General features: G+C 32.8%; 1 protein-coding gene and 1 long non-coding RNA gene across 17 annotated transcripts in view; one reads left to right on the top strand and one right to left on the bottom strand.

Moving 5' to 3' along the window:
- LARP1B (La ribonucleoprotein 1B) overlaps positions 1-24705 on the top strand; it is a 103701-nt gene that overhangs the window by 69278 nt on the left and 9718 nt on the right. For 3 of the 10 annotated variants that reach the window (XM_031691840.2, XM_031691848.2, XM_072937662.1), the window contains 2 exons: positions 14846-15072; positions 15531-15637. In XM_031691840.2, the coding sequence (XP_031547700.1) occupies positions 14846-15072; positions 15531-15637 (334 nt within the window). Of the gene's footprint in view, positions 1-2512; positions 2613-14845; positions 15073-15530; positions 15638-24705 lie in introns of those variants that run through there. The other 7 variants (XR_012058939.1, XM_072937633.1, XR_012058944.1 and 4 more) reach the window with 6 other exon arrangements.
- Positions 1-24705, bottom strand: part of LOC140685695 (uncharacterized) — a 90427-nt gene that overhangs the window by 60716 nt on the left and 5006 nt on the right. Inside the window, exon 1 of one of the 7 annotated variants that reach the window (XR_012059024.1) lies at positions 15213-15332. The exons of the other annotated variants lie outside the window; for them this stretch is intronic. This is a non-coding gene — a long non-coding RNA (uncharacterized lncRNA). Of the gene's footprint in view, positions 1-15212; positions 15333-24705 lie in introns of those variants that run through there. 7 annotated transcript variants of the gene reach the window in all.

Below are 24705 nucleotides of genomic sequence, written 5' to 3'. Positions count from 1 at the left end.
TGATCCTCAGTGACTTCTAAGTAATAATATTTAGTTTCATTGTTTTAAATAGTATCTTTATACTAATGAGTGTCAAATTTATATGTACAGACTCCATCCTGTATTCCATATAAATAACCAACTGTGTAGTCAACAGTTTCACTTAATATTTTATAAACATGTCATACTTCTTAAGTCCAAAATCCAGAGTCTGAATTCCCACCCCTTTCCAAGGACTTCTTCCAGACTTCCACATCTCTGTAAATATTAGCTCCATCTTTCTAGTTCTACAGGTGAAAAAAATCTTGATGTCATCTTTGATCCATCTCTTTTTCAACCTCTGTTTCTTATTTCTTAGCAGATTATATCCATAACCCTTTAAAATATATCCAGACCCTAACTACTTCTCACCTTCTCTATCACCCTGCAAAAACCACCATCATTTTCCCATTGGTTAATTATAAAAGCTCTTAATCTGTCTCCTTCCTTTCATTCTGACTACCTTATAAGGATCCAGAGTAATCTTTTTTATTTCATTTTTTTAAAAGAATTAAGCTATAATTTATATTCATTAAGTTTCACACTTTTTGCATGTATAGTTTTGGGAATTTTAACAGATATGTATAATCATGTAGTTACCACCTACTCAAATTACAGCACAGTTCCATTACTTCCCCCAGATTCTCCCTTGCCTCTTTGTAGTCAACCCCTGTTTTCTATTTTCTACCCTTATATTTTTGCCTTTACCAGAATATCATACAAATGGAATCATATATAGCCATTTCTCTGGCTTCTTTCATTTAGCATAATGCATTTGAGATTCATCCATACTTTTGTGTGTTGTTTGTTCCTTTTTATTGGTAAGTAATATTCCATTGCATGAATGTAAGCAGTTTATCATTAGTTGAAGGACATGGGGTTGTTTTCAGTTCTTCGTGATTATGAACAAAGACGCTATAAATATTTGCTTACAGGTTTTGTTGAGAATATAAGTTTTCATTTCACTTGGGTAAATACTTAGAGTGGGATTGCTAAGTCACGTGGCAAATGTATGTTTAACTTTATAAGAAACTTCTTAACAGTTTTCCAAAGTGGCTGTGTCATTTTGCATTACCATCAGCAATGTATGAGGATTCTAGTTGCTCCATATTCTCATCAGCACTTGGTATCGTAAGTTTGTTTGTTTGTTTTTTTGTATTCTAATAGGTATGTAGTAGTATTTCATTGCGACTGATGATGTGGAGCATCTTTTCATGTGCTTATTTGACATGAGTGTATCTTTGGTGGAGTGACTGCTAAAGTATTTTGACTTTTTTATTGAGTTTTCTTACTGAGCTCTAAGAATTCTTTATTCTGGATACAAGTCTTTATTACATATGTAATTTGCACATATCTTCTCCCTATATGGAGATTATCTTTTCTTTTTTTTGTGCCTTTTAAAAAGCAGAGCTTCTTATTTTTAATGATCAGCAATTATTTATTTTTTTTAATTTTAATGGTTTATGCTTTTGGTGTCCATGTAAGAAACCTTTGCCTAATCCAGAATTCAAAGATTTCTATTAGAGGCTTTATATTTTTATCTTTTACCTAATTCAGGTTTCTATTCAATTTTGAGTTAATTTTTTTCTTATTGGTATATGATAGAAGTATGGATATGGATATTCCATGATTTCAGCACCATTTGTTGGGAAGTCTATTCATTCTCCATTGAATTGCCTTTTAGTCTTTGATCAAAACCAATTAACTATGTGTATATATCTAATTTTGGACTCAATATTCTCCTCATCTTATCTCTGTTTATCCCTTTGCTACTAGCACAACTTGATAACTGTAACCTTAAAATCAGTATGTCCTCCACCTTTTTTCTTTTTTTTCCAAAATTGTTTTAGCTATTCTAGTTTTTTTGCTTTTTCATATAAGTTATAGAATTACCTTACTGATGTCTATAAAAACTCCAGATGATATTTTGATTGAAACTGCATTGAATCTACAGATTATTTGGGGAAGAATTAAAATGTTAACAGTATTGAATCTTCTAATCCATGAATATGGTATACTTCTCCATTTAAGTCTTTTTTGTTCTTCAGTGTTTTACAGTTTTTGGTTTATTTTGTACACATTTTGTTACCTATATCCCTAAGTATATTATGGTTTTGGTGCTGTTGTAAATGGTGCTTTAAAATTTTTACTCTCCAATTGTTTATTGCTATTATATAGAAATAAGATTGATTTTTATATTATTCTTTGTGATGTTAATTTTATCTGTCAACTTAACTGGATCAAAGGATGCCCATATATCTTGTTTAAAAATTACTTCTGGCTGTTGCTGCATGAGATTAATATCTGAATTGGTGAGCTTGGTAAAGTAGATTGCCATCTCCAGTGTGGGTAGGCATCATCCAATCCACTGAGTGCCTAAATAGAACAAAAATACAGAGGAAGGAGGAATTTACTCCTTTTTTGCTGTCTCATTGTTTGAGCTGGGACATCACATCTCATCTCGGACTGGTATTTATATCATCGACTCCTCTAGGTCTCAGACCTTTGGACTCAGGCTGAATTACACCACTGGCTTTCCTAAGTTTCCAGCTTACAGATGGCAGATCATGGGACATCTCATCCTCCATAATCTTGTAAGCCAATTCCTCATATTAAATCTACTTTTATATATCCTATTGGTTCTTTTACTCTGGAGAATCCTGACTAACACAGCCTTATATCCTGTGACATTGATAAATTTACTAGTAGTAGTTCTTACAGCTTTTTAATAGATTCTTTGATAAAGTCTACACTGATATATTTCTACACAATCATGTTGTCTATGACTAGATGCAGTTCTTTTTCTTACTTTTCTATTTTCTTTTCTTTATTGTGTTGGTTGGGACCTCCAACATGATGTGAATAGAAGTTATAAGATATAACACCCTTGCCTTGTTACTTTTTGTTCCTAATTTTAGGTGGAAAGCATTCAGTCTTTCACCATTAAGTATGATATCAGTTGTAGGTTTTCCATAGATTCTTTTTATTAGGTTGAGGAAGTCCCCTTTTATTTCTAGTGTGCTGAGAGTTTTGAGTCATGAATTGATGCTAATTTTTTTCAGTCTTTTTTCTGGGTCTTTTGAAATGATTATATGGTTTGTTTTAATTAGTTTATTTATATTGTAAATTACTTGATTTGTTTTCAAATGTTGAATTAGTCTGTGATTCCCAGGATAAACTTCATTTAATAGTGACATATTATCCTCTTTATACATTATTAGATTTAGTTTGCCTTTTTCTTTTAAGATTTTGTACTATATTCATGAGGAATTTCGGTTTGTATTTTCTTGGATTATCTTTGTTTGGTTTTGGTATTGGGGAATCTTGCCTCATAACTGAGTTGGTAAGTGTTCCTTCCTTTTCTATGTTTTGGAAGAGTTTGTATAGAGTTGTTATTTTTGATTCCTTAAAGGAATGGTAGGATTTGAAGTGAAGACGTATGGGCTTGGAATTGTTGGAATGATCTTGAATACAAATTAAATTTTTTAATAGATATAAGACTATTTAGATAATCTAGGTTATCTTAAGTTAGCTTTTGTACTTTGTATGTAAAGAATTTGTGCATTTTGTGAGTGTTTTTTGATGATATTCCCTTTTTATTCTTATAATATTTGTAGGGTCTATAGACATACAGGCATACCTTAAAAGATGTTGTAGTTTTGGTTCCAGACCAGCACAATAAAGTAAACATTCACAATAAAGCAAGTCACGTGAGTTTTTTGGTTTCCCAGTGCATATAAAAGTTACATTTAGACTGTACTGTGGTCTATTAAGTGTGCAATAGCATTATGTCTAAAAGAAAAATGTACATACTTTAATTTAAAAATACTTTCCTGCTAAAAGATGCTAACTATCATCTGAGCCTTCAGCGAGTTGTAATTTTTTTTTGCTGGTGGACAGTCTTCCCTCAATGTTGATGGCTGCTGACTGATCAGGAAGGATTGTTTTTGCTGAAGGTTGGAGTGGCTGTGGCAATTTCTTAAAATAGTAGAAAGATGAGGTTCACCAAATTGATTGACTCTTCCTTTCACAATTTCTTTGTACCTTGCAATGCTGTTTGATAGTATTTTACCCATAATAGAGCCTTTAAAATTGAAGTTAGTCCTCTCAGACCCTGTGACTGCTTTATCAACTAAGTTTATGTAATATTCTAAATCTTATGTTGTCTTCACCAGAAGTAGATTCCATCTCAAAAAACCAGTTTCCTTGCTCATCCATAAGAAGAAACTCCTCATCCATTCAGGTTTTTTTTTTTTCATGAGTTTACAGCAATTTAGTCACGTCTTCAGGCTCCACTTCTAATTCTAGTTCTCTTGCTATTTCCACCATATCTGCAGTTCCTTCCTCCACTGAAGTCTTGAACCTATTAAAGTCATCCATGAGGATTGGAATCAACTTCTTCCAAATTCCAAATGTTTTGACCTCTTCCCGCGAATCATAAATGTTCTTAATGGCATCTAGAACGGTGAATCTTTTCCAGAAGGCTTTAAATTAACTTCGCCCAGATCCATCAGAAAAATCACTATTTATGGTAGCTATAGCCTTATAAAAAGTATTTCTTAAATAGTAAGACTGGAAATTTGAAATTACTCCTTGATCCATGGGCTGCAGAATGGACTTTGTGTTAGTAGGCATGAAAATGTTGCACATCTCCATCAGAGTTCTTGGGTGGCCAGGTGCATTGTTAATGTGGAATAATATTTTGAAAGGAATATCTTTTTCTGAGCAATAGATCTCAACATTGGGCTTAAACCCACTATAAACCATTTTGTAAACAGATGTGCTGTTATCCAGACTCTGTTATTCCATTTATAGACCACAAGTAGAGTATATACAGAAATCACTCTTATGTGCCCTAGGATTTTGGGGATGGTAAATGAACATTGGCTTCAACTTAAAAGTCACAGTTGCATGAGCCCCTAACAAGAGAGTGAGCCTGTTCTTTAAAGTTTTGAAATCAGGCATTCACTTCTCCTCACCAGACGGCATCTTTTTCCAATACAAAAATGTTTCATTTACATTGAAAATCTGCTGTTTAGTGAAGCCACCTATCTTTACTAGAGCACCTGGATAATTTGCTGAAGCTCTACATCAGCACTTGCTGCTTCATCTTGCATGTTTCTGTTATGGAGATAAGGCTTTTTTCTGTAAACCTCATGAACCAACCTCTGTTAGCTTCAAACTTTTCTTCTACAACTTCCTCACCTCTCTTAGCCTTCATAGAATTGAGAAGAGTTAGTACCTTGTTCTGGATTAAGCTTTGGCTTAAGGGAATGTTGTAGCTGGTTTGATCATCTGTTCAGACCACCAAAACTTTCTCCATAGCAGCAATGAGGTAATTTCACTTTCTATCATTCCTGTGTTCACTTGGACTAGCACTTTGAATTTCCTTCAAGAAATTTTCCTTTGCATTCACAACTTGGCTGTTTGGCAGAGGAGGCCATCTTTTGGCCTATCTCTGCTTTTGAGATGCCTTCCTCACTAAGATTAATCATTTTTGGCCTTTGATTTAAAGTGAGAAATGTGTGACTCTTCCTTTTATTTGGACACTTAGAGGTCTTGATAGGGTTATTAATTTGCCTAATTTCAATATTGTTGTTTCTCAGGGAATACAGAGCCCCAGGAAGGGGTAGAGACACAGGGGAACAGTCAGTTGGTTGAGCAGTCAGAGCATACACATTTATTGATTGTTTGCTTATATGAGTGTGGTTCATGGCACCCCAAAACAATTAAAAATAATAAATGAATAAATAAATAATGAATAAAAATAAAAATAGTAGCATCAAAAATCACTGATCACAGGGCACTATAACAAATAATAATGGGGAAGTTGGAAATACTGTGAAAATTACAAAAATGTTACACAGAGACATGAAGTGAGCAATGCTGTTTGAAAATGGTGCCAATGGACTTGCTTGACATAGAGTTGCCATAAGCCTTCAATTTGTAAAACAAACAAACAAACAAAACTTTGAATTACAATAAAGGACAGTATAATAAATCAGTTATCCCCATATCTCCTTTCATCCCTGATATTTTTAATTTGTGCTTCTTTTTTTTCTTGTTCAGTGATCAGTTTAATACATTTTTAGAAACCTTTATTTTCATTGATCTACGTGATTATTTCTCCTAGTAGTATTATTTTCTGCTGTTATCTTTTCTTTTCCATTTTTCTCCTGGTTTGAGTTTACTTTGCTCTTCCTCTTCTAGTTTCACAAAGTGGAAGCTTAGACAATTTATTTGAGAACTTTCTTCTTTTCTATTATAAGCATTTAGTGCTACACATGTCCTTTTAAGCACTATTTTAGGTGCACCTCAGAATTTTCAATATGTTGTTTTCTCATTTTCATTCAATTCTAGATATTTTCTAATTTCTTTGTATTTTTTTCTTTGACCCATCAGTTATTTAGAAGTGATTTTGTTTAATTTCTAAATATTTGGGTATTTTCCTGATATCTTATTTTTTAAGAGGAAAGTTTAAATTATTCATTTGAGACTTTTCTAATATAAGTACTTAATCTTATATATTTTCCTTAAGCACTGCTTTAACTGCATTTCACTGATTTTGATGTCATGTTGTAATTTTCATTACTTTCAAAAAATTCTCTAATTCCTCTTTAAACTTCCTCTTTGATCCATAGGTTATTTTGAAACGTGTTGTTTAATTTGTAAGTGATTGGAAATTTTCCTGTTATCTTTTTGTTCCTGATATTACTGATACATAATTTAATTCCATTATGATCGGAGAATATATTTTGCATGGTTCAGTTCTTCTAAATTTGTCAAGGTCTTTTTTATGACGCACAATATGGTCTTAGTGAATGTTCCATGTACATTTGACAAGAATATTTTTTCTGCTGTTTTGGAGTGACTTACAAATTCTTAACCAGATTCAGTTGGTTAATGGTGTTGGTAAGTTACATATCCTTGCAGATTTTTCATCTACTAGCTCTATTAGTGAGAGGAGTGTTGAAGTCTCCAACTATAAATGAAAGTTTGTCTATTTTTCCTTGCTTCATTTATTTTGAAGCTGTTTTATTAGGTGTACTACACTTAGGTTTACTGTGTCTTCTTAGGAGTTGACCTTTATACTAGTATATGCTGCTTTCTTTATTCCCAATCATTTTTGTTGCTCTGAAATCTAATTTATCTGATTTTGATATAGCCATTCTAGCTTTCTCTTGATTACGCTTTGTATGGTATGTGGTGTATCTTTTTATCCCTTTACTTTTAAGCCACCTATTTCATTATATTTGAAGTGAATTTGTCAGAGACAACATATACATTGGTCATGTTTTTTAATTCATTCTGACAGTCTTTTAATGTTGTGTTTAGACTGTTTACATTTAATATAATTATTCATATGTTTGGATTTAGATTTACTGTTTACTATTCATTTTCTGTTCTCTGCATTTTACTTCTCTGTTTCCCTTTTTCTGCCCTTTTGGGTAACAGTTGACTCTTGAGCAATTCAAGAGTCAGGGGTGCTGACCCCCATACAGTCAGAAAGTCATGTACTGCCATCTCTGCCTCAAAAACAAAAGAATTGATAAATGACTCATCCAAGGATAGGAAGCTGAAACAGATTGACTAGAACTAGGACTCAAACCCTAGTTCTTTTGATTCTGTGTATTGTGATCTCTAATTGAACACAAACTTTTCCCCATACCTAGTTAATTTAAAGATCTTCAAAGTGAAGACAGGTTCTATATTTATTGAAAAAAAAATCCACGTATAGGTTGATCTGTGTAATACAACCCCATGTTGTTCAAGGGTCAACTATATTTGTAATTTTTTTAAATTATATTTTAATTTATCTAGGGTGAGTTTGGCTGTATGTATCATTTTTTATTTTTATTTTTTAGCACTCCCACTAGGGATTAAGTTGCTCTAGGGACACTTAATTTTTCAGTTTATTTAGAATCAGTATTTTATTTCTACAACAGAAATGCAGAAATTTTATTTCCATACAAATTTCTTTGTGCTATAGTCATACATTGAAAATCCCACCAGACAATGTTTATTTTTTTATTTTTAATTATCAGATATGTTTTAAAGAACTTAAAAGGAGAATATTTATGTATATTAAGACTTTTTTTATTTCTCTTGCTCTTTATTTATGATGTTCCAAGTTTCTTTCTGGTATCACTTCTTTCTGCTCGAAGTACTTTCTTTAGTAATTCTTTGAGAGCAGTTCTACTGTGATTTATAGTAGTAGTTCCTTCATCGGACAGTATCTTTATTTCACTTTCATTCCCAAAGGATGTTTTCACTGGATATAGAATTCTGGATTGACAGTTCTTTTCTTTCAGCACTTAAAACTGTCAGGCCACTTCTTTCTGGCTTCCATGCTTATAAAAAGAAAAAATTTGTCATCATTCAGATTTTTCTCTCACTTGTAGTGAATTCTTTTTCTCTAGCTACTTTCAAGATTTTTTAATTTGTCTGAAGTTGTTAGCAATTAGAGTATGATGTGTCTGGCCATTGATTTCTTTGGATAAATCCTGGATAGACTTCTCTCAGTTTCTTGAATCTGTAGGTTTATGCCTTTAGCTGAACTTTCAGAGGTTTTAAACTATTATTTCTTCAGAGTTTGTTTTATTTCTGCATTCTTCTCACCTAGGCTTACTGATGTTCTAAAGGTTCCTGAGGCTTGATTAATTTTTCCATTTGTTTTTTGACTCTGTTGATCAGATTCAATAACTGCTATTGATTCTGGCTGCTTTTAATATTTTCTCTTTATCACCTGTTGTAAGCAGTTTGCGATTGCTTTGTTGTGATTTCTTAGTGTTCTTGTACTTTAGGCTTATTGAGTTTTTGTACCTATGTGTTTTTATATTTTAGATCAAATTTGAAAAAAAATTAGCCATATTTTAAATTAGCATTTTAAATTTAAAAATTAATAATTTTTATGTACTTTAAAATTATTTCTTTGACTCCAGTTACATATATATTAAGCTACTTCACCTCCCATAGTTCACTAATGCCCTCTTCCCGCCCCCCCAGTCATATTTTAATTTGTGTTTTGTTTTGGACAATTTCTACTCCTATGTTTCTAAGTTCATTAGACTTTTCTTCTGCAGTGTCTAATCTATTTTTAAACCCATCTAGTATGGGTTGTTTTGGTTTTTGTTTTTTGTTTTTTTTAATCTCAGCTGTTGGGTTTTTCCTCTCTCGAAGTTGTATTGGGTTCTTTTTTATTGCCTGTATCTCTTTGCTGTGGTCATACTTTCCTCTATCTTACTGAATACATGAAATATAGTTATAATGACTTTTTTGTAAGCAAATTTAAATCTAGTATTTGGATCCCCCATCTATCTGACTGCTCTGGTTCAGTGATTGGCAAATTTATTACCCATAGGCCAGAACTGGCCTGCCATGGTCCAATCTGGCCGTATCCTTCATTTACTTATAGTCTGTGGCTATGCTACAGTGGTAAGGTTGAATAGTTTCATCAGAGACTTTATGATGTGAAAAACCAAAAAAAATTTCCTATCTGGCATTTATAGGAAAAGTTTGCTGAGTCCTGCTTCAGTAGCATTTTATTTACATAAAAAATAAAGTGTCCGTCCTTATATAGCATTTTTATTATCAGCCTTCAGTGAACACCAATAGCTCAATATTAAGTTCTGTTTTTATAAAGGCAGTTCCTGTCTATAAAGACATTGGGGGCTATGGAGAAGGTCCATAAGCACCTGTGCAATTATTTGGTACCAATAAGATATGGAAAATCTTAAGTAGTAGAATAGTTAGCATACCTTTCAGTCCAGTGGTTATTAAACTTTGGCAAGCATCAGGTTCACTTAGAAAGCTTGTTAAAACAAATCAAAGAACTCTGCACCCAGAGTTTCTTGACTTAGTAAAATGAGGTGGGACCTGAGAATATGCATTTTTAACAAGTTCACAGGTTATGCTGATGCCACTGGTGGGACTGTACTTTCAAAATCAGTGTTTTAGCTTGATCCTCTGAAATATCAGCCCTCTCTGATTTGATACTACTTTTAGCAGAAACTGTATGGTAGACAATCACAACTGAGATTCCCTGAAGAGCAGATGGCCTGATCTTTTTGTTTTGTAAAGCTTTTTTGAGGTATAATTTACATAAAATTAACTCACTTTAAGTGTATATTTTGATGAATTTCAGTAAATTTGTATACTTGTACACCAGCACTATGATTTAGTTTTAGAATTCCATCATGCTAAAAGTTTCTTCATGATCATTTGCAGTCAAGTCTCAACACTCAGCTTCAGTCTGAGGTAACTGGTGATCTGCTGACTGTATGTTTTTTTTCACCTCCTAGAAATTTCATGTAAATGGAATCATGCGATATGTAATCAATGTGTCTTGACTTCTTTCGGTTCATATATTTTTTGAAGTTAATCCATGTTGTTGCTTAGATCAGTACTTTGCTCCTTTTTATGAGGTGGTGTTTTATAGCATGGACACACTTCATTTTGTTTACCTGTATGGCAGTTGATGGATATTTGGATTTTTTTCAGTTTGGACTATTATGAAAAATGCTATTTTGAACATTCATGTACAAGAGATGGCCCACGAATCTCAAACACTGTATTATTTCTTCTGTAAATACCCACTGTATATATATATATATTTTTATGATATCATTATTTCACATTAAATTAGTAATAATTCCTTAATATCATCTACTACTCAGTATATATTTATTGCCTCTTATTGTCTGAAATATATATTTTTCTAATTTGTTGTTTGAATCAGGACCAGACAAGGTACACATGTAGCATTTGATTGATAAGACCATTAAGTCACTCATAATCTCTAATCATTCTTCTTCTCTTCTTTTTTCATGCCAAAGATTTATTGAAGAAACTAGTTACTTTATCATAGGATTTCTTATGATTCATGTTTACCTGTGTTCTTTTATCTCCTCTATTTCTTGTGAACTGGTACTTAGATATAGATTTAGTATATTTAGGATTTTTATTTTTGTGGTGGCAAGCCTATTTCATAGGAGTTGTTTATTTCCTATTGCATCATACGATATCTTTCAGGCTCACATTTACTGATGCTATGATTGATCATTGGGTTTAGATGTTGTCAGCCTGATCTATTCATCATAAAGTTTCCCTTCACCTTTTTTAAAGATTTTTTTTCCTAGAGCAATTTTAGGCTCATAGCAAAATTAAGAGAAAGATACAGAGATTTCCCATTTACTCCTTGACCCCAACTTGCTTAGCTAAAGCCCATGTGGTGAAAGATGTGCCTTCCTCATAGCAATGTCCCACACCAGAGTGGTACATATGTTACAAATGATGAGCCTACACTGATACATCATAATCACTGAAAGTCTGTAGTTACATTAGCGTTTACTCTTGGTGTTGTACATTTCATTGGTTTGTAAATGTATAACCAGATGTAGCCATCATTATAGTAGCATACATGGTATTTCACAGCCCAGAAAATCCTCTTTGGTCCACCTATTCATCCCTCCCTACCCACAACCCCTTGAAACAACTGGTCTTTTTCATTATCCCCATAGTTTTCCTTTTCCAGAATGTCAAATAGTTGAAATCATACAGTATATAGCCTTTTCAAATTGGATTCCTTCACTTAGTAGTATGTGTTTACAGTTCATCCATGTCTTTTCATGGTTTGATCACTTGTTTATTTTTAACACTGGGTACTATTCCATTGTCTGGATATACTACAGTTTATTTACCCATTTGCCTAATGAAGGACATCTTGGTTGCTTCCAAGTTTTGGCAATTATGATTAAAGCTTCTATAAACACTCATGTGCAGGTTTTTGTGTGAACATAAGTTTTCAGCTCCTTTGGGTAAGTACCAAGGAGGGCAGTTGCTAGATTGTATGGTAAGAGTATGTTTAGTTTTGCAAGAAACTTCCAAACTGTCTTCCAAGGTGGGTGTACCATTTTGCATTCTTACCATCAGTGAATGAGAGTTCCTGTTGCTCCACATTCTCACCAGCAGTTAGTGTTGTCAGTATTCTGGATTTTAGCTTTTCTAATATGTGTGTGTAGTAGAATCTCATTGTTGTCTTTCTTTCAATTCTCTGATGATATATGATGTGGAGTATCTGCATATGCTTATTTGCCATGTATATATCTTCTTTAGTGAGATGTGTTTTTCAGGTCTTTGGCCCATTTTCTAATCAGTTTTTTTTTTTAAACTGTTGAGTTTTAAGAGTTCTTTGTATATTTTGGACAGTAGTCCTACCAAGTCACTTGCAAATACCTTCTGCCATTCTGTGCCTTGTCTTCTCATTCTCTTGTCAGTGTTGTTCCCAGAGCAAAAGGTTTTTGTTTTAATTAAATCCAGCTTATCAGTTATTTGTTTCGTGGGTTGTGAAATCTCTAGTCAACATTTTACCAAATAATTTTAGCAACTAATGATGAGCATTCCCTTGATCCTCTATTTCATTAGAGTTGCAAAGTAGTCATCTTCTAATTCTATCATTTCTTCTGTGTTTCTTACCTAGAATTCTATGTATAAGAATATTTTTATCAACTTTGTTTACCTGAAATTCAGTTTTTACCTTAAGAATGGAAGGATATATTCTTATTTCTTTCTTTGTATTCAGTTTATCATTTTCAGAGCAACCTAGAAATATGATTAAGTTTTAAAATACCATTATGAACTGATGGAATGTATTTATGTGTTTTAATTCAATTCAGTCATCATTTTTAGTGATAATATCAGTTCATTTTTGACCACTGTATTCCCCTAAAGTTTCTTCTATTCTTCATGAACTATGCTAATATTTTCATTTTAAACTTCATTGCTTTGTGGCTCAAGATTTCCTAGACTCATATAATACTTTGTGCTTCAGACTATTTTTTCAGGAGACCAGATCAGTGGGAAATAGAATTTAGAGACCATAATCTGGATACTAGGAAGCTTACTGTTTCTGAGTTATTGCTCCTAGCTCTTTGAATATTTCTTTTACAAGGACATTGGATTTAATATGTTTTTCAGTGTGTGATCGTATTTTTATCTCTGAGATTTTGTATCTTTTTGCTATACAGATAAGTGGCATTAACATGATTGAGTTAAGTGTATCAGTCATTTGGTCGGGATATACTTTTCCCCAGGCACAATTGTAGACACTGGTATAGTAATATAAGGTTGTGGCCCTTGCTTTCAGGGAAGCACTGGGACTTACTGTTAGCATCTAATGGAACGTTTTGTAAGAAAATTAATTTTAACTTCATAATTTAAAAAAATAAGTGGATAAAATGCAGAGGTTTCACCAGAAAGAATAGATTAATTCTGTTGGCAGAAGATTTTCAAGAATGCTACACATTCCTAGGGAAAGTAACATTTGTTCTGGATATTAAAGAGATGATATGAAGCCAACTGGATGTAAAAAGATGAGGGGAAGGGACTTTAGTTAGAGCAAAAGCATATCAAAAGACATGAAGCAAGAAAACGGGAACAATAAGTAGGTTGCTATTTGGGGCACCAAAATTGAAGTGGAGAATGACAACTGATGAAGCAAAATCAGGAAATTTTTATGTGCCATGGTAAAGAGCCTCAACTTCTCCTAAAGCCAAAAGAGAAACACTGAAAGATTTTTAGTAGAAATATGAAACTACCTAATTTGCTCCTCAGAATAATCATTCTGGTTATAGTAAGGAAAATGAATTGGGAGGAAAATTGTTAAGACAGGAATACTAGTAATAGAGTGGGTAAGTTCACTTTTGAATTTACAAACTTGTGGCTAGAATAGTGCTTTACATATAATAGGCATTCAGTAATATTTGTTGAGTGAACAAAAAGTTATTGTATGAACCAAAAGAGGTTGATAAGTCTGAAGAAAAACCATATAGAACTAAAGCTTATATTTTTGATATTACTATTTGCTCATCTGCTTGCTTATTTAGTATCTTACCTTAAGATTTTCACAAACTTGTAAGTAAAACAGTCTAACAGAAGAACAGTCAAAAAGGCAAGTTCACAAAAGGGAAATTTGAATGATGACTGTATCTATGAAAATACACTCAACTTACTAGAAAATGCAAATGCCATTTAAATCCCATGAGATGGAAAAAATATTTAAAAGTCTAAACAAAAACCAGTCTTAGCCAGGATGTTAAATTGCTGGGACTTTTATATGCTGCTGGTTGAAGTATAAATTGATAAAACCACTATAGAACTCAGCTTGGCAATCAGTATTTAGTGAGTCAGAAGATACATGAGCCATTTGACTCAGCATTTCCATTTCAAATATAAACCCTAGAGAAATGCTCACACATATACAAAGAGACATGTTCAGCAATGTTCACTGAAGCATTTTTGATTATGCCAAAAATTTGGAAATAACTTGTGTCTTCAGGATAATGAGTAATTTTTGATAGTTGTATAACAGCTTGATATTCTTCAGTGAAAATGAGTAAACCAAAGCTTTATGAATAGAACTTGAATAATCTTCTCAAACAAAATATTGACCAAAAAAGCCTTCAAAATGATAATACAGTGTGATACCACATATATAAAGTTAATTATGCAAAATAATATGACATGTATTATATATATAGTAATAGATAAAAATACCAAATTTAAGAGCCTGGTTATCTCTGAGGAGGATAAGCAAAATGGGATTAGGAGAGGTTACACAGTGGGCTTTAACTTCTTTTTCTTTAATAAATAAACCAGAAAGAAGGCAAAATGAAAATTTAGTAAGTGATATGTAGAGAAGTGTTTTTTAAAATTCTTTCTTATACATTTGAAATGTTTCTAATGAAAAAATCCTCTGAGATTAGAGAATTTTAGAATTTTCCTTCTTCTCAAAGTAAAATATTCTCCTAGCACCCAAATATTTTAACAGGTTTTTATTTTTCAGATTTGACTGATGAACTGGCTCAGAAACTGTTTGATGTTTCAGATATGTCTTCAGCAACAACTGCCCATTCATTGCCTACAGCAGTTCCGCGATCTCCTACAATTTATCCTGCCAGGGCAGCCAAAACACCTCGAACACCCAGATTACAAGATCCAAATAAAACACCAAGATTTTATCCTGTTGTTAAAGAACCAAAAGCTGTTGATGTAAAGGTACACAAAACACCAGGACTATAAAGCCTGCATTTTATATACTTTAACATTACAAAATGAGACTTTTTAGTTTCTATCACAGTAAAAGAAAAAGAAGTACATTTTAGATTGCAAGAATTCATTTAAAAATGATATTTTACCATAGCAGTGTTTTCTCAGGTTGAGGAATAACTTCTTTACCATGGGTAGTGTAATTAAAGACGATCAGAAGGTATAATGAAGACTCATTCTATTGTATTTCCTTTAATCTGGGTGTTGAAACCTAGCAAAGAGCCTTGTTTGTTAAGTTTTGTAACTTGCATGTGAGATGTTTGAGTTTTGTGACTTCATATGATTTCATAATGTGTCATCCACAATATGAAAATGTTTGAGTTGGTTTTACAGTCAGAGGGTTTTAATTTATTTGTGAGGTTCACACTACTGAAAGTAATTGCAATGTTTGACTTCTTTTTCCTTAGAGTCCAAGAAAGAGAAAAACAAGACATAGTACAAATCCTCCTCTAGAGTGTCATGTTGGCTGGGTAATGGATTCCAGAGATCATGGGCCAAGAACATCCTCTGTCAGGTACTGTATTTGTCAAACATTGTTTTGTTTTTGATTTTAAGTTTGTTGAAAACAGTTACTAATTAGATATTTGGGAATATTTAAGAATTAGTATGTTAGCAAATTATTGAACAATGAAAACAGTAAAAAAAGAAGCCAAAGAAGATAAGTGTGACAGTTTTACAATAAGTACATTAAGGAATAATTCAGTAGGACATTTTTTTTTCCCATTTAAAGTAATTTCCACAAATGTATACTCTTATTAAAAATATGTAGGTCTATGAAAGTATCTTTGGAAAGATTCTAGATTTTTTGTAGCACAGTAGGTTCTTATTGTGCTAAACAATCTACTCAACCTATATAAAGGATATGGAAATAAAACACATTAATAGTTCAGAATTTTTCCTTTTGGGGGAAATAATTTATATTAACTGGTTATTAACAGTAAGTGATTTTTCTTTTAGCTTTAATTTTTAAAAAATACTATTATTTACCTGAAAAGAGATGATAGAGCAAACCTTTTAACAATGCCAGTGAAATCCAACAGAGTATGGCTGTTTTGTGCTGTAGAGTGGATACAGAGGTGATTTACTAATTGCTTTTTGTCTCTTGAAAACGTATCCTGTATTTGTGAAGATATTTTCAGAATAATTATCTGAACAGCTTTCTAACTGAAAAATGAGCTTTAGGAAAGTTTTTTTTTTTTTGACTGGTTACTATAAGGTAAGAATTAGTTTCATTCAAGGAAAAGCTGGGAAATTTATCATTATCTGAAAATCTCCAAGTCTCTTCAGTGATACTTATTTGGTACTTTTACATTTTGTTCTCATTGGATATATTGTCCTTAAAATATGTATGTATTCTTCTTGGGCACCTATTGTATACTAAGAGTTATTTTGTGTTCTAAGTCATTTTGACAGTTTGTTTCCCAGGTTTTTTAATTGGAGCAGTATAGTTAAGAGATCAATAGGTAATGGTGAAAAATGTTGCACTTATGTATAGCAGGAAGCAAGATAGATACAGTCCCTACTTTTCCGGATCTTAGTTCAGAGATGACAGACAAGTCTGCAATTACAATAATGAGGGGTGAAATTTTTTTAATTGACTTATCTTTTAGAGCAGTTTTAGGTACACAGCAAAATTGAGTGAAGAGTACAGAGTTCCCTTATGCCTTTCTGCTTCCCACATCACAGCCTCCCCACTGTGAGCATTCATATCCTTGGACCATCTATATGAATGTAATTATTGGTGATAAGGTTTAAATCTATTATCTTATATTCTTTGTTCTTTTTTCCTACTTTCTTTTGAATCACCTTACTTTTTATAATGCATCTGTTTTATCTCTACTATTGACTTCTTGTTATATCTCTTATTTTTTACTGGTCTTCTTGGGTTTGAAATATACATTTTAACGTATAGACTACTTTCAAATAATATACCATTACATGTATAGTATAAGAATCTTACAACAGTAAAGTTCTGTTGCCTCCTCTTTTGTGCTGTATTTTGTTACTATTTTTTATTTAGACAGTTATCTTTTAAAGCAATTAACATGAAAAAGGAAATTCTTATAATATTCTTTTTACCATTTTCAATGCTTTTCATTTGTTAACCATTTCTTGTGTAGGTCTATTGGCAGTTAATTCTGTTAGCTTTTGTTTATCAGGAAAAGGATTCTTCTTTTCATTTTGAAAGATATTCTCATTGAATATAGAATTCTATGATGGATCTAGGTATGGCTACAGATTCATAGCTTATTCTGTAGGCAATGAATTCTAAATGCCAAAAGTGATATGATTTAGTTAAATGGTTTTTCAGACTTTTTAGTCTAAGAAACTATTCTTTTAAAAATTACTGAGCACCTCAAAGAACTTTTGTTTATGAGAGTTATATAATTAAAAAATAAAAAAATAAATTGAGTTATAAAGTAAAACAAAAAATTTAAATACTTATTTAAATAACATAATAAAGCTATTATATATTAATGTAAATAACAGATCTTTATAAAGTATAATTATATTTCTCTAAACAAAAAATTCCTGAATAGAGAGGTATTGTTTTAAAGTTTTGCATATTTGTTGGGGGAGGGTAGAACTCAGTGTGCTTAGCATGCATGAGGTCCTGGATTCAATCCCCAGTACCTCCATTTAAACAAATAAACAAGCAAATTAATAACTTAATCCCCCCCAAAAAAAGTTTTGCATATTTGTTCAGTGTTTCACTTAATATGAGGTAACTAGATTCTCATATGTTTCTATATATAAAATGCTTATAATTTGTTTTTTGTTATTGTTGAAGTATAGGAATAAAATCTAGGAAAAGGAGGAGTATTTTATAGCCTTTTTGGATCATTGTTGATATTCTTTGCTATTATATCAAAGCTGAACAAGTGGCAGTTTTTTTTTAAAGTTAATTGCAATATGGAATCTGAAACCATATATCAATGACCTTTTTATACCCAGGAAGGTTTTATACTCTTACATTAAAAGCCATTGGACTATCCTACACTTTGAATGGATCTTTTTGTCTGTGCATGCTTTTGTAACATCATGCATTGGTCATTTGGAAATATTGATTGACTGAGTTATGCAGACTTCTAAATGTTGACTTATCTCAAAATGCAATTTCAAAAAAAATTACATTAAAAAAATAACCACTAGAGAGAGTAATGTCAGGAAGATAGCAGAGGGGGAAGGAACAGGAATCCTTCTCACCACTTAGACAATTTTACTGGCAGAAACTGTTGGCATTGACTATTATGGAATTGTATAGTCTACTTGAACACATATAGCTTCCAGGGGAAAGCTTGTCTTGTAAATTATTAATACTGGTTGATGTCAGCCTTTGATCCTCTAGTGGCGTTTCCCACCCCCGCCTCAGCCCTGTGACAGGTATTTGGGAATATGGCAACCCACATTTCTGGTATGGCTTGCTGGATCCAGAATAGGCAGGAAGGACCATATCCTCCAAATATTGGAGTTCTGGGTTTTGACTGCTAATTGCCGCTTAGCAACAAAGTGCAGACATAGTCTGGTGGCCATTGTTTCGTCTCACTGTGTGAATGTCCTTTTTATTTGTTTTTTGATGTTCAGAAACGACTGCTAATAGCAGTAAATTTAGAAAACTACCACCCATGCCCAAGGACAGCTGTAGGCTCGGAAAAGACCTTAGGAAAATTTAAGCTTTCACCTCAGGCTTGTCCCAGCACAGAAGCACCCTGCAACAATTGAAAAACAAACAAACAAACAAACAAACAAAAAATAGGAAACCCTGGGGAAGAGGGAGCATCTGATTTCCAGAGTTACCACACCATAAGATTCAAATGTTCGGCATTCAACAGAAAATCACAAGCCTTAAAAAAAAAAAGAAATAAGAAAGTATGGCCCATTTGAAGGAACAAAATTAATAGAAAATGTACCTGATGAAGCTTGGATGCCATTTTTTCTAGGCAAAGTCTCTAAAACAGCTATTTTAAAGATATTCAGAAAGCTAAAGGAAGATATGGGTAAAAATAGAAAAACAATGTATGAAGAAAACAAGATCATCAATAAAGAAATAGAAATTTTACAAAGGACCCCGAAAGAAATTCTGGAGAAGAAAATACAATAACTGAAATGAAAAATGCATCAGAGTGTTCAAAATCAGATTTCATCAAACAGAAGAAAGAAGAATCCGCAGACTTAAAGATGGGACAATTTAAATTATCAAATCTGAGGAACAGAAAGAATGAAGAAAAAATAAATAGTATCTAAGGGACCTGTAGGGCACATAAACTGAACCAATACATACATTGTGGGAATCTCAGTAGGAAAGGAGAAAAAAGGTGCTGAAAGAATAGTGACAGAAAACCTCCCAATTTGATGAAATATATGAATCTACAAATCTGATAAGCTTAATGAACCTGAGGTAGGATTAAACCCACAGAGACTCACACCAAGACATAATATAATCAAACTGTTAAAAATCAAAGACTAAGAGGGAATCTTGAAAGCAGCAAGAGAGAAGGGACTCATCACATACACGGCATCCTTACTAAATGTATCAGCTGAACTAAGAATTCCATATCTGGCAAAACTGCCCTTCAGAATTGAGAGAGATATTCAAAGATAAACAAAGCGTGAGTGAAAAGAAAAGGAAATGATATATTGATTTGGAAAGAAGAAATAAAACTGCTTTTGTTCACAGATGACATGATTGCATATGTAGGAAGTCATAAATAATGAACAAAAACTCCTGGAACTAATAAATAATTATAGCAAGATTACAGGATACATGATTAACATATAAAAGTCAATCACTTCCTGTATACTAGCAATAAACTAGTAGAATTTGAAATTAAAAGTGAAATACTATTTATCATCCACCAAAAAGAAATAGTTAGGTATAAACCTAACAGAATATGTACAAGATCTATATGAGGAAAACTATAAAACTCTGATGAAAGGAATCAAGAAACTAAATGAATGGAGATATGTTCCATGTTCAAAGATAGAAAGACTCAATATTGTCAAGATGTCAGTTTTTCCCAACTTGACCTACATATTGAATACAATTTCAATAAAAAAAAATCCCAGGAAGTTATTTTGTGCATATTAACAAACTGATTCTCAGGGAGGTGTGGGCATAGCTCAGTGGTAGAGCACATGCTTAGCATGCACGAGGCCCTGGGTTCAATTCTCAATACTTCCATTTAAAACAAAAATTGATTCTGAAGTATATGGTGAAGCAAAAGACCCAGAATAGCCAACACAATATTTAAAGAGAAGAACAAAGTTACAAAATTGATACTACTTGGCTTCAAGACCTATTATAAAGCTACAGTGATGAAGACAGTGTGATATTGGTGAAAAAATAGACAAATAGATGAATGGAACAGAATAGAGAGCCCAGAAATAGACCCACATAAATATAGTCAAATGGTCTTTGACGAAAGGACCAAAGGCAATACAGTGGAGCACAGATAATCTTTCTAACTAATGGTGCTGGAACAGTTGGACATCCACATGCAAAAAATAAGTATAAACATAGATCTTACACCCATCATAAAAATTAACTCAAAATGGATCACAGACCTAAATGTAAAACACAAAACCATAAAACTCTTAGAAGATAAGAGGAGAAAATCTACCTGATCTTGGGTTTGGTGATGACTTTTTAAATATGACACCAAAAGCAAAATTCATGAAGGAAGAAATAGATAAGCTGGACTTCATTCAAATGAAAAACTTTTGCTCTGGGAACAACACTGACAAGAGAATGAGAAGACAAGGCACAGAATGGCAGAAAGTATTTGCAAGAGACTTGGTAGGACTACTGTCCAAAATATACAAAGAACTCTTAAAACTCAACAGTTTTAAAAAAAAAAAAACTGATTAGAAAATGGGCCAAAGACCTGGAAAACACATCTCACTAAAGAAGATATATACATGGCAAATAAGCATATGCAGATACTCCACATCATATATCATCAGAGAATTGAAAGAAAGACAACAATGAGATTCTACTACACACACATATTAGAAAAGCTAAAATCCAGAATACTGACAACACTAACTGCTGGTGAGAATGTGGAGCAACAGGAACTCTCATTCACTGATGGTAAGAATGCAAAATGGTACACCCACCTTGGAAGACAGTTTGGAAGTTTCTTGCAAAACTAAACATACTCTTACCATACAATCTAGCAACTGCCCTCCTTGGTACTTACCCAAAGGAGCTGAAAACTTATGTTCACACAAAAACCTGCACATGAGTGTTTATAGTAGCTTTAATCATAATTGCCAAAACTTGGAAGCAACCAAGATGTCCTTCATTAGGCAAATGGGTAAATAAACTGTAGTATATCCAGACAATGGAATAGTACCCAGTGTTAAAAATAAACAAGTGATCAAACCATGAAAAGACATGGATGAACTGTAAACACATACTACTAAGTGAAGGAATCCAATTTGAAAAGGCTATATACTGTATGATTTCAACTATTTGACATTCTGGAAAAGGAAAACTATGGGGATAATGAAAAAGACCAGTTGTTTCAAGGGGTTGTGGGTAGGGAGGGATGAATAGGTGGACCAAAGAGGATTTTCTGGGCTGTGAAATACCATGTATGCTACTATAATGATGGCTACATCTGGCTATACATTTACAAACCAATGAAATGTACAACACCAAGAGTAAACGCTAATGTAACTACAGACTTTCAGTGATTATGATGTATCAGTGTAGGCTCATCATTTGTAACAAATGTACCACTCTGGTGCTAGATGTGGTGAATGTTGATAGTGGGGGAAGCTGTGGTGTGGGGAGCCAGAATACAGAGGGTTTAGGGAAAGCTCAGTACCTTCCACTCAGTAACCCTAATGTTGCCCTAAAAGATAAAGTCTATTAAAAAAAAAAAGCTGAAGGAGTTCATCACCACTAGACCTTCTCAGCAAGAAATTGTAGTCCTTAGCTTGAAACGAATGGACACTAGACAGTAACATGAAGCCATATGAAGAAAGAAAGATCTTTGGTAAAAATGCAATTTAATTTGCAACTCCACTTTCAACTTTCTATGTGATTTGAAAGACAAATGCATTAAAAAAATTAATCTATGTTGGGTATACAGTATATAAATATGTAATCTATGGCATCAATAATAGGGGAAAACAGAAGTGTATAAGAGCAGAGTTTTTTTAAGTGTAATCTTCATGATAACCACAAAAAAAATCAATAGAATATATATAAAAGGAAATGAGAAGGGAATCAAATATTTCACTCAAAAGAGAAAGAAACAACACAAAAGCAGGCAGTAACAGAGGAAATGAGGGACAATAAATCTATAAGGCACATAGAAAACTAATAAAGTGGTAGGTCCCTCCTTATCAGTAATTACTTCAAATGTAAATAGATTATATTTTCCAGTCAGAAGACAGAGATTGGCAGAATGGTATAAACACATGATCCAACTATATATACTGTCTACTGGAGACTTAGATTCAAAAATACAAATAGATTGAAAGTGGAATGGTGGTAAAAGATGCAAATGTAAGAGAGCTTATATTTTAATATCAGACAAAATACACTTTAAATCCAAAAAGAATTATAAGGGATAAGGACATTATATATTAATTGAAGTTCAGTATAAAAGAATATATAACAGTTATAAACATTTATGTAACTAATAGCAGCTGCTCAAGATATATGAAAGAGAAATTGATGGAATTGAGAAGAGAAATAAACATTCTACAAGAATAGTTGGAGATTTCAATACCCTGCTTTCAATAATGCATAGATCAACCCAACATAAGATGAGTAACAAAATAGAGGACTTGAATAACACTATAAGCAATTAGAACTAACAGACATTTATAGAATATTTCAACCAACAACAACAGAATACAAATTCTTAAGTACACATGGGAAATTCTCCACAATAGACCATGTGTCAGGCCATAATAGAAGTTTCAGTAGAAGTATCACACAAGCTATCTTCTTTTACCTCAGTGGGATGATGTTAGAAATCCTTAACAGAAGGAAAACTGAAAATGTGGAGATTAAACAATACATGTTTAAGTAACTCCTAGGTCAAAGAAGAAATCATGATAGAACTTAGAAAATACAGTTGGCCCTCCACATCCATGGATTCTGCATCTGTGGAGGGTTCTGTAACTAATCCCTCACAAATACTGAGGATTGACTGTACTTAGCGATGAATGAAAACAGAAACACAGCGTACCACATCTTATGGGGTGCAGGGAAAGCAGTGCTTAGAGGGAAATTTGTAGCTATAAATGCCTACATTTAAAAAGAAGAAAGATCACAAATCAATAACATAACATTATTCATTAAGGAACTTAAAAAAGAAGAGCAAACTAAATCCAAAGATAGCAGAAGGAAGGAAATATCAAAGGTTAGAGCAAAGATAAACAATCTAGAGAAGAAAACAACAATAGAGAAAATCAATGAAACCAAAAGTTGGTTCTCTGAGAAGATCAACATAACTGACAAACCCTTCTTTAGCTAGACTGCCAGAGGACAAAAGAAGATGCAAGTAACTAAAATCAGAAATGAAAATGGAGATTTTACTACTGACCTTACAGAGAGAAAAAGGATTCTAAGAGAATACTATTAAAAATAATACATCAACAAATTAGGTAACCTGGAAGAAACGCATAAATTTATTTAAACACATTAATTACCTAAGCTGATTTAAGAAGAAATAAAAAATTCAATCTACCTATAAGAAGTGAAGAGATTAAGTCAGTAATCAAAAATCCGTAACAAAATTCTAAACTAAATGGCTTCATTAGTGAATTCTACCAAATATTTGAAGATTTAACACTAATCCTTCTCAAAGTTTTTTTGAGAAATTGAAGAGAAGGGAATGCTTATTCTCTGAGGCCATGAGATCTCTACTGTCAAGACTGTTGCCTCCTAATACCATCACATTGAAAATTAGGAATACAACAAATATTTAGTTGATAACAACAGCCATCGTACTTTGATGTGCTGTTAAAGTACTTTCTCCCCCGTAACTGTTACAATAAAAAACAAAACATATAACATAAAATTTGCCATCTTAACTATTTTTGAGAATATGGTTTGGTACTGTTAAGTGTCTTCACGTTGCTGTGAAACATCTGCAGAACTTTTTCATTTTGCAAAACTACAGCTTCTTTCCCCATTTTGTCACACACAGTAAGACATGTACTCAAGGGCTGAGATTTCATAAAGTTACTTTTTTTTTTCTTCAGCAAGGACATCCTAAGTTGAAACTGGCATTTAAAAAAAATTCAAGTACATAGCAGTGAATAATACAACCACTAGTAACCACTGCCTGGGTTTACATTAACAGTTTTATACATCATTGCTTTAGCACTATCAGCAGAAACGTGAACACAGTGAAAAGGGAAAATAATATCTTAGTATTATTATGAAAATAGTTTTGATTTTGCAGACTTTCTGAAAGGTTTTTGGGAACCCCTCCAAGCATCTACAGACCACATGTTGAGAACCATTTATTTAGATCAGTCTTAGAAAGATCATTTTGGTGGCAGAAAGAGGAGGGAGATTGGAAAAACAAGGAGACCAGTTAGTTCAAGTGAAAG

The sequence above is a fragment of the Vicugna pacos genome, chromosome 2 (genome assembly GCF_048564905.1).
Source record: "Vicugna pacos chromosome 2, VicPac4, whole genome shotgun sequence".
Classification (NCBI taxonomy): Eukaryota; Metazoa; Chordata; class Mammalia; order Artiodactyla; family Camelidae; genus Vicugna; species Vicugna pacos.
Note: the sequence above shows the minus strand (reverse complement) of the source record. Positions and strands in the feature narration are given on the sequence as shown.